A 13849-nucleotide genomic window follows, 5' to 3' on the forward strand; every position below is an offset into this window, starting at 1 on the left:
CAATTTCTCTCAGCCTAGTATTTAGCTCGTTTCTTCCTCTCTGATGTATAAGAAATAATGTAACCTCTAATCACAGCCTTTAGAGATTCCCAAAGGGTGGAGTCGTCAACATCCCCCGTGTCGTTAGTTCCGAGGAAAAGGCAATCTGCTCCTTCAAATACTGACAAAAAAGCCTCATCTTTCAACAGGTATGCGTCTAAGCGCCACGGTCGCCGACCTTTCGACACATTGTCGAGTTTCAGCACCATGGACAGAGAAGAGTGGTCCGTAATTAGAATAGGGTGATAGGTAACCGACTCAGCTGCTGAAATGAGTTTGGAGTCCAACAAATTGATTTATGAACTGATGAAAAGAAAGAATAATCCCTGTCTGTTGGGTGCGTCAGTCTCCAAATATCGACAATGTTAATGTTCGTCATCAATGTATTTAGACAGACACTGGCATTTGATTGTTGAAGTGACCTTGATAGATGTTTATCTAAAAGAGGATCTAACGCACAGTTAAAGTCCCCTCCAACTATAACACTTGTATTCGAGATATTTGGTACGTCCTTAAATACACTTTGAATAAATAATGGATCATCGAAGTTGGGTCCATATAAATTGACCAAGGTTACTGGTTTCGAATTCAGGGTACCAGCCACAATAATATACCGACCATTAGGATCTGAAATCGAGGATGAGTAAACAAAAGGAATGTTTTTCCTTATCAGGATCGCTACCCCTCTCGCTTTTGCATCAAAGTTAGACTGGTATATCTGACCGATCCAGCCGACTCGTAGCTTGGCCTGAGCGGAGTGTTTAATATGAGTTTCTTGAAGAAGCACTATGTCAGCACCCAGTGATTTAAGATGAGAAAAAACCTTAGCTCGTTTCACCACATGCCCTAGGCCATTACAGTTCCAGCTGACTGTCTTCATTCATGAACATAAAACATAAAACACAGACCCCAACCCCCCTCCCGTCCCTTTACTGAGTGACTTCCCCAAACTAAGCTCTCCTTGGCTAACACACAAACCTTAGGGTGTCTAGACATACAGCTTGAACTAACTCGTCGTCTATAGATGCTCCGCATATAAACTAATATTAAATAACACTTAACTCTCACGTTAGGGGGTGAGTGGCACTAAAACATGATATGCTAAACAATGCTATATTAGCCACGACATCTCACCTATCATATAGGTCCCAATTTCTGATCTTCTAATCGAAGACATAGGCCGGAAATTCAAACACATTCCTGGCCTGTATTTGGCTATTTAGCCGGTTGACACAGCCGTTCTGTATCCTCAGCCAGGGAGCTTGCTTGTCAAGAACAGATCGGCCTCTTTTGGGTTGTCAAACTTATGTGTTGATCCTTCGACTGTCACCTTAAACCGGGCTGGGAAGAGGAATCCATATCGGATGTTGGCCGCCCTGCATTTGTTGCGTACCTCATCATACTCTCTCCGTTGGTTGCTCACCTCCAAGGTAAGATCTGGGTAGAAAGACACCCTGGCTCCGTTGTAGTTAAGGGGGAACTTTTGACTAGCCAGCTTGAGGATGAGATCCCTGGTCTGGGGATAGTGCAACCGTACAATGAGTGGTGGCCCACCCTGGGCCGGCTTCCTTGCCTGAGATCTGTGTACGCGGTCGATCAGGATGGCCGTTTTGAAGTGTTCACACCCCAGCAATGCCTGTATCAGATCCGAGCCAAATTCAGTTGGCTTCCCTTTCTCAGTGTTCTCCTGTATCCCACATATTCGGATGTTCTGGCGTCTTGAATGCGACTCAAGCATTTCCATTCGGGCTTTCAGGGTTTTGTTGTCAATTTTTGAACGTCACGCACTGTTTCTCTATGTCCTGTAGCCTGGCCTCGTGATCGACTGTCGTCTGCTACACCTCATGCACCCTTCCCTTGGTTGCCTTCACAGTTTCGGCCTAAGTCCCAATACTCTTTGCGATATCAGCCAACCTTGTGTCCACCTTCTTGCTTAGTGAGTTTATGGCAGCCAGTATGTCACTTTGCGTAGGATCTGTGGGGAACTCTTGGAAGCTAGCCTCTTCAGCTAACTCCTCGTGGGTTCGGCGACGTTGAAATTGGTTCGTTGTTTATCTCAATCAAATGATCTTGTTTAGCGCTCCCTTTTCTGGTGCCTTTTCCCTTTGTCATAGTTGTTTGAAGTTATAGGTCGTGAGAGGTTAAGATAAATACTAATTTGTTTCAAAATAGAGCGGAGCTCTAGCAAAGCACGTCTACTCCATAGCACGCTCTCTAGCGCCCCACGGAGTCCTTTCAAAAGCAATCTCTTAGTTCTAGTCTGAAATGATACCATACAACCTACTCCCTACATAGTGCACTTCTTTTAATCAGAGCCCTATGTGGGCTATATAGAGAATAGGGGGCCATTTGAGAGACAGTCCCAGTGTTCCCTGGACTGGAGATCCTGATCAGAGCTATCACTGGCAGGAGGACCACATAGGACATGTTTTCCAGGTCCTCTATGGTCACGTTCATAGAAAGAAATACAACAACTTTAAGTGACAGCATTTCCTCCCCCTCTCTCCATTCCAGTGTTTCCCATTTCTACATTGGAAAGTGTCAGATAGACAGTGTGGGGCTGTCCATATACAGGGACTGTCGTCTAGCCCCTTACCTGGCTGGGGTCCACACTGGCCTGTACAAACGCATGCGCTGGAATGTGGAGAGACCCAGAGAGAGCCTGCAGCAGGAAACGGATGGCGAGATGGAGGGACATCCAGAGGAGGACAAGCCAGTGGCAGGGAAGGAGAGAGCCACCAACACAGAGTAGTGAGTGAGAGAGAGAGAGAGAGAGGGGGAGGTAGAAAAGGTGAAAAAGTAAGGCACAACATGCCAATAAACAATAATTGTAAAATTAGTGTCAAGAAAAATGTGGGACTCTTTTGATCTGAGATGTTCGATGACAATGTGCATTTCGAAATTCAGGCCTAAGAACAGTCGATCAGATGGCATCTCTCACTCCCTGTGTGACTGCCTGTGTGACTGTGTGTGTGTTTCTCATGCAGCTACTTCCTGTGCTACGAGGACGTCCCTGAGGAGCCTGCTGAGGGGGGCGATGGAGAGGGAAAAGGGGAGACGGTTGCTATAGGCAATGTGGTCAAGGTGTGGTCAATCGGTCAGTGGATCCAAACGTATCCTGACCCCGTGAGAGACCACATCTACGACTGGTAAAAGGTCACACTCAGATCACTTCACAACACTCTTTCATCTTTGACTTGTTTATAGAATACTTAAGAGTAAGCACCATGTTAATATAACTCACACGGTGTGCCTGAGTGTGTGTTTGTGCATCTCTATGCGCGTGTGTGTTCGTGTTCGTTCCAGGGTGCTGTGCTGTGTTCCGCAGGCTAGGTACCACAGGCTGTTGTGTCTGGGAGGAGAGGAGCCCTCTGCTTGCAATGCTACCGACTGCCTGCTGGGGGTGTTGTTTTCTCAACAGACCCCAGTGGAAGACCCCAGTTGTGAAACAGAGACAAGCCACTGTTTTGGTACTGCCTTTGCCCATAACATGTTCTCAATGATTTAAAGGATTTAACATGACTTATTGCTAGCTTTACATTGTGTTATGTTTGGCTAATATTTTCAAATCTAAGTAACTATTGAGAAGGACTTTAAGGACTGAACATTGACATAGGACTGACATAAGGACTGGACACTGACAAAGCTCTGGTTCCTACTAGACAGTCATCCATGACGAATATTTTCCTTATAGTTCCTTACATATTGTATAAAAACAAATATAATTTATAAAGACAGACCATTTTATTACCAGTTCCCTACCAGCTAGTGATAGATTTGAACTGTATCTAATGTTGTCTATTCATATTCAAGGTTTTATTGAGCGTGTGTTACTGTATTCTGTGGTTGTTGGAAATCATTTTGTATGATCAGAATAAAACTATTGACCTGCCATTCATTTGCACGGGAGTGTTATTTTGTGAAAGAAAACAATTTATTGAAAAGAAATGATTGTGTAAATATTTTAATTACATGGGGTCTCAGTACTGTACTTACATTGTAAATGATTTGTTTGTAAACAATGGAGTAATACATTACATTTTGCTCACTTGAACCATTTAGTTGTGACATCACAATGTCTTATGTTTGCCAAAGATTCTAAAGTTCTAAATTTGAGCATTCTATACTTCTATATTTATAGACATGTATTCTGAATTCAGACTGCTATAATACAGCACTCGTGTTGGTTGCATTGCTCGATTGTTTAGTTCTTATTTTGGATTTAGTTCTAGTACAGTTTTGACGTTTTTAGTTGAGTTTTCTGTAAATAAATATTTTCTAGTTTACTGGTCTCCTGGGGATAACTTGGAGCAAATATGGATGACTCGACATCCATCCAAGGGTCTTCTTGGGTCCATTGTTACCTTGATGAGCTGGTAAGTTTGCCATTAATTATACAATAGCTCTCATGTGTTGAAGCATCTACTTTGATGTTCTGCTTTAGTATTTAATAGGTTTTGTATCCACCACATCCATGATAAATCTGATATCCTGAACAAAATGACATTGTCATGGCCATAAAATAAAATGTCCTGTGTGATTCCACTGCTAATATTAAACTCCTACTGTGTGTACAGATGCTGAAGGTGAAGGATCGCCAAAGACTTCATGAGATCGAGCAGGAAGTTCATAGAGAGCTGAGCGTGACACCAAGCCAATGTCACCAGTCTTCAGGAGAGGTATACTCATACTTTTCCATTCCCTAAACTATAGTACACCATTGCTATATACTACACCATTGCTATCACCCACATAGACTGTTTATTTACCTGCTATTGCACCTTTAGTTCACAAAGGAACAGTATGAACTAATGTCTTCTTCATCTCTTCCATCTCAAGGTAACCATGGAGGGGCAGCAGCTCCTGACTGACAAGGCCAAGCCATCGGTTCCTTCCCATGAGCCTCTTGGTTCTGTAGCTCTGATGAGTGGCGACACAGCAGATATTCTCTCAGAGAAACAGGCCCAACCTGAGATCAGGTCAGATGAGAAGCTCCAGGTGGAGTTCCTCAGCCAGACCCAGGTGGAGATTCCACAAGAGGTCAGGGAGGTCATGGACAGCCTGCTGGACAAGGTGGCAGATGGAGAAGCCCAGGAGAAGAATGCTGAGGTCCTCGTGGCAAACCTGAACCCCTATCCTCCCTCATCCTCAGAAGTTTATGTCATACGGGACCTGGACAGCCAGGTAGACAAGGTAAGACTGGATCCTTTATTTGTGAACTGTTGTTGTATACTACACTGTTAAAAATAGAGATCCAAACGGGTTCTTTGGCTGCCCCCATAAAATAACCCTTTTTAGTTCCAGGTAGAACCTTTTTCGGTTCCATATACAATCCTCTGTAGAAAGGGTTTTACCAGGCCTCCCGGGTGGCGCAGTGGTTAAGGACGCTGTACTGCAGCTGGGTTCGCACCCAGGCTCTGTCGCAACCGGCCGCGACCGGGAGGTCCGTGGGGCGATGCACAATTGGCCTAGCGTCGTCCGGGTGAGGGAGGGCTTGGCCGGTAGGGATATCCTTGTCTCATCACGCACCGGCGCAGTGCCCGCTAACCAAGGTTGCCAGGTGCACGGTATTTCCTCCGGGCTTCCGGGTTGGATGCGCGCTGTGTTAAGAAGCAGTGCGGCTTGGTTGGGTTTGGGAGGACGCATGACTTTCAACCTTCGTCTCTCCCGAGCCCATACGGGAGTTGTAGCGATGAGACAAGATAGCTACTAAAACAATTGGATACCATGAAATTGGGGAGAAAAAATTGGTAAAATTCAACCACAAAAAAGAACCCAAAAAGGGTTCTTCAAAGGGTTCTCCTATGGGGACAGCAGAAGAACCCTTTAAGGTTCTAGATAACACCTTTTTTTTCTAAGTGTGTTCTAAACATGTAATAAGAAATACACGTGATAGGTAGTAAAGTATTGCAATGCCTCTCTTTCTCATCTATGTGAAGGCAAAGGAGGTTGAGGCCCTTGACCTTAGCACATGTCCCATACTCCAAACGGCCCTCACAGACACTGACACCGTGATGAAGACTGCATACAAGATCATGCCGAAGAAGATTGTGGTACTTGTTTCCACCATCAAGCATATCATCACCCAGGTGCTTCTTCAAGTAGATCCCCAAGCCTTTCAGGGGGGAGTGTATTTGGAGACACCTGCTATCATCAACGACACCCAAGCTCTTCTGTGGTCTATTCCCTGGGTCGAGGTCACTGAGGAGGAGGAGCTGTTGAACGGTCAGCAGTCCACTGATGCTTATGAGGTGGCTAAGACTGTCATCAACAACCTTGAGCAAGTGCTAGGCCCAAAACCTGTGCTGGCGAGAGCACTGGGAATCGGGTCACACATCTTGACAAGGTACATTGTTCATCTCGTAGGTCTATGCATTGCTAAGACAGTGCCCGTTGTTTATGCTGCCAATGAAGAGGAGAGACGTATTAGTCAGGATATGGTGAACATCTGTCCTCTACCTGCTAGATTGATCATTAGTGGAGAACTATTCAGTGACTTCATAGTGAAGTTTATTCTAAAACTTCATCCAATGAACGGACGCGGTACTAAACAGCTTGACCAACAGGCTCTGCTCTTACTGGTCGTTAAAATGGCCTCGGTTGCTTTTAACATCTTGAGGAAGATTCCAGGTATATCTGTGGATGAAAATCTGTGCCCCCCCTTATGCAACATGAGAAAGACAGTGTTGCACATGCAGAGTGCCATGATACATCAGTTTGGCACGACAATCAAGATAAAAAAACTGGTTGCCATGAAGGACACGGTGATCATCTCCACCATCCCCAGCGCTATCTGTGAGGGGATCCTGATGGTGTACAAGGGCATCAGTGATACCTATCCGCTTCAAGTCCTCGGCCCACGGTGTCCAATAGCTAGGAGCTGCGAAGAGGCTATGGAGAGCAAACTCTTTGCAGTAGCCCTACCCGAGGACCTTAGGAAGACCATCTACGATCACTACGGGTCCTGGGTCGGGAAACTGGCACTGTTCCTGAAGGCTTTCCCCCTGAATGACCGCATCAAGTTGGAATACATCCGTCGTGTTTCTCTGCCTCGTTCCTCCAACAGAGATGTAGTCTGGATCGACCCCAAATACTTTGTTGGGGACGACGATGAAGAGGTTGTGACATCAAGCAACACAATGCCTGATAATCCTCTTGCTCTCGACGTCAGTCAGGCTGCCTTTTTGAAGCAGTTCCCACAGACTGATGTTTTCGAGGTAACCACAAAGGACTGTGGAAAGCCTGTGCAAGAACCGGCTCGGACGGAGACCGAGAGGAACAAACCAAAGATGACAAACCTTGATATTGTTCCTGTTATTCTTGTCAGGAAAGTCTTTGACTCTGTTTTTGCAGATTCATGTACAATCAAGCAGCAATACGGTTCATGGGAAGACGTCTCACTTTGCAATGATATGGTAGAGCACCTACATATCCAGGTTCAGAAAGAGGCATTGAAATACCAAAACCAAAGACTGTTCTTACACACTCTGAGGAAGCTCAACGATGAGCCGGACAAGATGGCCAAATTCTTAGAAGACGTCTCATTCTCTATCAAGAGCAAGTACTTCAGGACTTTCCATGACTGGCCAATGGTTAAAGCCCAGCTATACCCAGAAATACAGTTTCTGCTAGTCTGCGATATCATGGTCAGAGAGATCATGGCTCACCTGAGGCCTACCTTGACCTTCGCCAAGGACACCAAGAAGGGTGATGACCGGCCATACTGCATCAACATCCCGGTCAAGAGAGAGACCAGAACCCCGGATGATACAGGTAGAACAATGCTACTGTTGGTGTTGTACATTCAGAATCAGGCCTAGTCTCTTGTAAATGACTGGTATTCCACAATGTTCTTTCATTCACAATTTCACAACAAAATCCGATGTAGAGTCAACTGCTTCATGTAACAGTTAGCTAACCAGTTGGACAATAACAATTTGAACTCCTCCCTTCCTTTCAAATGTACTATCTTCTCACATTTCCATTTCCCCTAGACAAGACCAAGCTGGAGCTTTGCATTGAGAAAGCCAGCGCTGACAGAATGAATAAGCTCCTCACCCCACTTGAGAAGGTAAGCTACACTGTTTTCTGTATTGTCTCATTGATAATATCAGTCAATTTGAATGTTGTCTGTTCCGTACTGAGCTGCAGCTTCAGTATTGAATGGTTGCTGATGGTGATGGCTTCCTGATGTTTGTTTCCACTACAGGAGGGGAGGAGGGCTAATAATTATGTTTGGAATGGAGTAACTGGAATGGCATCAAACACATGGAAACTGTGTGTTTGATGTGTTCGATACCATTCCATTGATACCATTCCAGCCATTACTATGAGCCTGTCCTCCCCAATTAAGGTGCCTGTAGTTTCCACTCACCAACTATGTTTGTTCACAGGAACCCGAACCCTTCTGGAAGACGGGATCGATGGCAATGATGAAGGAGGAAAATAATAAAAAGAAGAAGGTGAAGAAGAAGGGTTGCGGCTGGTTCTGGGGTGGGTTTGGCCGTAAGAGAAAAACAGCGAAAGAATTCCCACAGACTGTTGTTTTCGAGTCAACCACAAAGGACTGTGGAAAGCCTGTGCAAGAACAGACTCAGACGGAGACTGAGAGGAACAAACCAAAGGTGACAAACCTTGATATTGTTCCTGTTATTCTTGTCAGGAAAGCCTTTGACTCTGTCTTCCCAGTTTCATGTACAATCAAGCAGCAATACGGTTCATGGGAAGATGTTCCACTTTGCAATGTTATGGTAGAGCACATACATATCCAGGTTCAGAAAGAGGCATTGAAATACCAAAACCAAAGACTGTTCTTACGCACTCTGAGGAAGCTCAACGATGAGCCGGACAGGATGGCCAAATTCTTAGAAGACGTCTCACTCTCTATCAGGAGCAATTACCTCAGGACTTTCCATGAGTGGCCAATGGTTAAAGCCCAGCTATACCCAGAAATACAGCCTCTGCTGGTCTGCGATATCATGGTCAGGGAGATCATGGTTCACCTGAGGCCTACCGTGACCTTTGCCAAGGACACCAAGAAGGGTGATGACCGGCCATACTGCATCAACATCCCGGTCAAGAGAGAGACCAGAACCCCGGATGATACAGGTAGAACAATGCTACTGTTGGTGTTGTACATTTAGAATCAGGCCTAGTCTCTTGTAAGTGACTTGTATTCCACAATGTTCTTTCATTCACAATTTCACAACAGAATCCGATGTAGAGTAAACGGCTACATGTAACAGTCAACTAACCAGTTGGACAATAACAACTTGAACTCCTCCCTTCCGTTCAAATGTCCTATCTTGTCACATTTCCCTTTCCTGTAGAAAAGACCAAGCTGGAGCTTTGCATTGAGAAAGCCAGCGCTGACATAATGAAGGAACTCCTCACCCCACTTGAGAAGGTAAGCTACACTGTTTTCTGTATTGTCTCATTGATAATATCAGTCAATTTGAATGTTGTTTGTCCCGTACTGAGCTGGAGCTTCAGCATTGAAAGGTTGCTGATGGTGATGGCTTCCTGAGGTTTGTATCCACTACAGGAGGGGAGGAGGGCTAATAATTATGTTTGGAATGGAGTAACTGGAATGGCAACAAACACATGGAAACTTTGTGTTTGATGTGTTCGATACCATTCCATTAACACCATTCCAGCCATTACTATGAGCCCATCCTCCCCAATTAAGGTGCCTGTAGTTTCCACTCACCAACTCTGTTTGTTCACAGGAACCCGAACCCTTCTGGAAGACGGGATGGATGGCAATGATGGAGGAGGAAAATAATAAAAAGAAGAAGGAGAAGAAGGGTTGCGGCTGGTTCTCGGGTTTGTTTGGCCGTAAGAGGAAAAACAGCGAAAGAAGTGTGGATGGAGGATTGTCGCAGGCGCGGATACTAGAAATCACATCCACACAAACCAAGCGTATGGACACACACACATTTACACAGAGACAGATATAACAACAAGGCCTACCTCAGATCCCAAACAGACAACATATGTTGCCTGTCTAATAGTATGTCTTATTTTCCATTTTGGGATACAGGATGTTTATTTATATTTTACCAGAGGCTATGTTTTGGCACCAAACAATTATCTCTGTGAACTTTTATTTGAAAAATAAACACTTTATTTGAAGTATTTTGCGTGACTTTGTTTTCTAAAGACGTGTCTTTTATGACTTTATTTCTGATATATATATTTTACATTCCATATAGAGGAGCCTGATGCTCAATGTAACCAATAACCATCCATTGTATTGTTTTATGGTGTAGCCTGAAAATCTGTTTTTTAAATTGTTGTTTTTGATTAGATAAACACATTTACTTTGCTGAAAATACAGTACGTTTCGGATTTTGGGCTTTTGGGATAATTTATACAGTAGACTATTCAAATTGATTGGTTAATTAACAACAATGAACATTTGGTGAATTAATATACGTTAAATAAAAACGCTTCCGTTAATAGTCTGAAACGGATCATTTACAAGAATAAATGGTACAAAGAGTAGAATATGAAATGCTGTAGCTGCTTCTGAGGATCGTTTGGCCGTAAGAAAAAAAAAACCTAGTTGGACCCCTGGACATTTCTAACACTTCTTGACAATCTTGCTCAGAAACGCAGCAAGACCATAGCTGTCATGTAAGGCGGGTGTTTGGAAAGGAGAGCTCACCTCTACATTCAGTAGTCTACATGATATGACCAAGATGTATCACAGTGGGGCAGCATGGGATTAAAACTTTGCAACCTCGGTGCATCAGTGATCATGACGGAAGTCTCTCAATCATAACATGCTAAGATATTTTTCTTATTCTTTATTTAAAAACAATATAACACTTTGTACAAACATATTACTTGCTAATTAGAATGAATATAGGTTATGTAGTCTATAAAACGTACCAGGTCTGAGGTTTTTAGGAGTACATTCATGATGTGATGCCAAGGAATGAAGGGAATTATTAACCTGGACTAGGTCTTTGTAAGTCTGGGTACCCGTCTAACTAACATTCCGCTCCTTGTCCCTTCTGTCAAACACATGGTGCCCAGGCTAGGTCTTTGTACCTTCTTACATATAAATACAATTCAAATAACATACAGTATTATATACAAGACTTCTGTAACATTCTTGCACTTTGCACATTGACATTCTTTAGTCTCCAAATAGGGAACAAACTGTAAATCAACACAGGTACAGGAGGGTTGAAAGCATGGTATGGCTCATACAATGTGTGGAAGAAAAAATGGGGGATCACGTATTTTATTTAGGAGATAAAAACAACGCAAATGAATTGTATATTATTTTTTGTATCATTGAAGGAGATTTATTTGCCTACTGTGACCTACGGTTTGTACATAGTCAGCGTCTGTCCTCTCTAGAGAATCTAGATGTACTGTATCCTGGACAGCCAGTCAATGCAATTTCCAGCTTTCATGCAACTGCACATTCCTCTGTGTAGAAAGCTGGTACCCACAAAAGACTAACTCAGGTCTGATGTTTTTAAATAGTCCATTGAATTCAAATCAAATCAAATTTATTTATATAGCCCTTCGTCCATCAGCTGATATCTCAAAGTGCTGTACAGAAACCCAGCCTAAAACCCCAAACAGCAAGCAATGCAGGTGTAGAAGCACGGTGGATAGGAAAAACTCCCTAGAAAGGCCAGAACCTCGAAAGAAACCTAGAGAGGAACCAGGCTATGAGGGGTGGCCAGTCCTCTTCTGGCTGTGCCTGGTGGAGATTATAACAGAACATGGCCAAGATGTTCAAATGTTCATAAATGACCAGCATGGTCAAATAATAATAATCGCAGGCAGAACAGTTGAAACTGGAGCAGCAGCACGGCCAGGTGGACTGGGGACAGTAAGGAGTCATCATGTCAGGTAGTCCTGAGGCATGGTCCTAGGGCTCAGGTCCTACGAGAGAGAGAGAAAGAAAGAGAGAATTAGAGAGAGCATATTTAACTTCACCAGTGAAGCGAGTGACTAAGCCCGTGTAATAGGGTTAGAGGCAGAGAATCCGTATTCTAAAGAGCTTGGTATATGGAGTCCTTTCTTTTTTTATTTTCTTTTTAAATAAAATGTTTATTATTTTCCAATAAAAATAAATAAAAAAAAGACAGCAATACAAACAATGACATTGTCACGTTCTGACCATAGTTCTTTTGTGTTTTCTTTGTTTTAGTGTTGGTCAGGACGTGAGCTGAGTGGGCATTCTATGTTGTGTGTCTAGTTGTCCCATTTCTATGTTTGGCCTGATATGGTTCTCAATCAGAGGCAGGTGTTAGTCATTGTCTATGCCTGGTAGTCGTGAGGCATGGTCCTAGGGCTTAGGTCCTCCGAGAAAGAAAGAGAGAATTAGAGAGAGAATATTTAACTTCACCAGTAAGCGAGTGACTCAGCCCCTGTAATAGGGTTAGAGGCGGAGAATCCTTATTCTAAAGAGCTTGGTATATAGAGTCCTTTCTTTTTTTATTTTCTCTCTCTTTAAAAAAAAAAATCTGTTTATTATTTTCCAATAAAAAATAAAATAAAAACGACAGCAATAAAAACAATGACATTCATTGTACTGTTGAATGGGATGGCCAATTTAGAGGACAAAACAAAACTTAACTCACACATACACAAAACAAAACAAAATCCTATTAGGTGGTACATGTATAAGAAGACAGCATATAGTCATTACAAGCAGTGAAGATAAGCCAAAAATAAATATTGAGTGCAGTACAGCACAGAGTAGCAGCAGATCGTCAACCCAGTTATGAAGCGGGACTAGACCATTTATCCAGCATCGGCTGCCATATTTTGTAAAACATTGGACTTCTATTGGAGGTATTGTATCAAATCTTTTCCATATGTTTGGAAGGTAGGTACACCTCTCACACAGTGGTGAGGTGTACGGGAATATTTTATGCAGTTTTACTTTTGAGTAATGTAACCTGTGTATCACCTTAAACTGTACAAGGTTGTGTCTGGCATTCACTGAACTGTGGTTTATATTCCTGAAAGCTTCTACCCAGTCCTCATCTGAGATTTCTGAACCAAGTTCTTGTTCCCAAGCCCTTTTAATGGTGTCTGTGGATATCTCTATGTGGGCCTGTAGCACATCATACAGTCTAGAGACCGACCCATTTGAATGGGGTTTGACAAGGATCAAGCTATCTAATGTAGGACTATTTGGCTTCATGCCATACTGTGGGATATATGTCCTTACGAAATTCCATATTTGGAGGTATCTGAAAAAATGTGTTGTTGGCATGTTGAACTTTCCCTGTAATTGTTGAACTGAAGCTAACTGACCATCTATGATTAGATTACCAATTGTTGTGAGCCCCTTCTCCCTCCACTGTGAAAACACCACATCATCCAATGCAGGGTGGAAACCATGATTCAGGCAAATTGGGCTGTCTATGTAAACAGTGGGTATGTTAAGAAAATAATGTTTCCAGACCCTAAGCTTATGACAAATGACTGGGTTAGAGTCATAAGTGGATTTTTTTACATATGATGGGCTATTTATCAAGTGCAGGGAGTGAGGAACGTTGACAGGAGGCCTGCTCAATCAAAAGCCATGAAGGCATATCCTTCTGTCTCATCGCAGGTAAACTTTCCCTCCAGAAAGACACAATGTTCAGATTTGCAGCCCAATAATACAGTTTAAAGTGAGGAAGGCCAAAGCCCCCCACTATCTTGTACTTGCATAAATGCTTCTTTGAAATTCTGGCTGCCTTGTTATCCCATAAAAATGGAGTTACTATTGAATCCAGTTTCTTAAAATAGCTTTGTGGTATGAAATTGGGTAGACATTGGAAGAGGT

General features: G+C 43.2%; 2 protein-coding genes across 2 annotated transcripts; both read left to right on the forward strand.

The window, feature by feature from the left end:
• The first annotated feature begins 1995 nt into the window (after nt 1-1995).
• On the forward strand, nt 1996-3547 carry LOC110512474 (UPF0575 protein C19orf67 homolog). Its single transcript, XM_036942613.1, has 4 exons — nt 1996-2057; nt 2554-2790; nt 3027-3188; nt 3346-3547. The coding sequence occupies exons 1-4, from the start codon at nt 1996-1998 to the stop codon at nt 3545-3547; spliced, it is 663 nt and encodes a 220-aa protein (XP_036798508.1).
• Nucleotides 3548-4788: 1241 nt separating this feature from the next.
• LOC118938238 lies at nt 4789-10244 on the forward strand. Its single transcript, XM_036940546.1, has 4 exons — nt 4789-5232; nt 5979-7812; nt 9369-9445; nt 9768-10244. The coding sequence occupies exons 1-4, from the start codon at nt 4885-4887 to the stop codon at nt 9996-9998; spliced, it is 2490 nt and encodes an 829-aa protein (XP_036796441.1). The 5' UTR covers nt 4789-4884; the 3' UTR covers nt 9999-10244.
• The last annotated feature ends 3605 nt before the right edge of the window (nt 10245-13849 follow it).

Source organism: Oncorhynchus mykiss, chromosome 13 (genome assembly GCF_013265735.2).
Source record: "Oncorhynchus mykiss isolate Arlee chromosome 13, USDA_OmykA_1.1, whole genome shotgun sequence".
Classification (NCBI taxonomy): Eukaryota; Metazoa; Chordata; class Actinopteri; order Salmoniformes; family Salmonidae; genus Oncorhynchus; species Oncorhynchus mykiss.

What these genes read in the sequence shown, in the direction of transcription:
- LOC110512474 (XM_036942613.1), top strand. Translation starts at nt 1,996, where the DNA reads ATGTCACTTTGCGTAGGATCTGTGGGGAACTCTTGGAAGCTAGCCTCT. An exon ending in GCCTCTTCAGCTAACTCCTC is followed by an intron (nt 2,058 to 2,553) that starts GTGGGTTCGGCG and finishes TCTCCATTCCAG; the next exon opens with TGTTTCCCATTTCTACATTG. An exon ending in AGAGACCACATCTACGACTG is followed by an intron (nt 3,189 to 3,345) that starts GTAAAAGGTCAC and finishes TGTTCGTTCCAG; the next exon opens with GGTGCTGTGCTGTGTTCCGC.
- LOC118938238 (XM_036940546.1), top strand. Translation starts at nt 4,885, where the DNA reads ATGGAGGGGCAGCAGCTCCTGACTGACAAGGCCAAGCCATCGGTTCCT. An exon ending in CAGAACCCCGGATGATACAG is followed by an intron (nt 7,813 to 9,368) that starts GTAGAACAATGC and finishes CCTTTCCTGTAG; the next exon opens with AAAAGACCAAGCTGGAGCTT. An exon ending in TCCTCACCCCACTTGAGAAG is followed by an intron (nt 9,446 to 9,767) that starts GTAAGCTACACT and finishes GTTTGTTCACAG; the next exon opens with GAACCCGAACCCTTCTGGAA.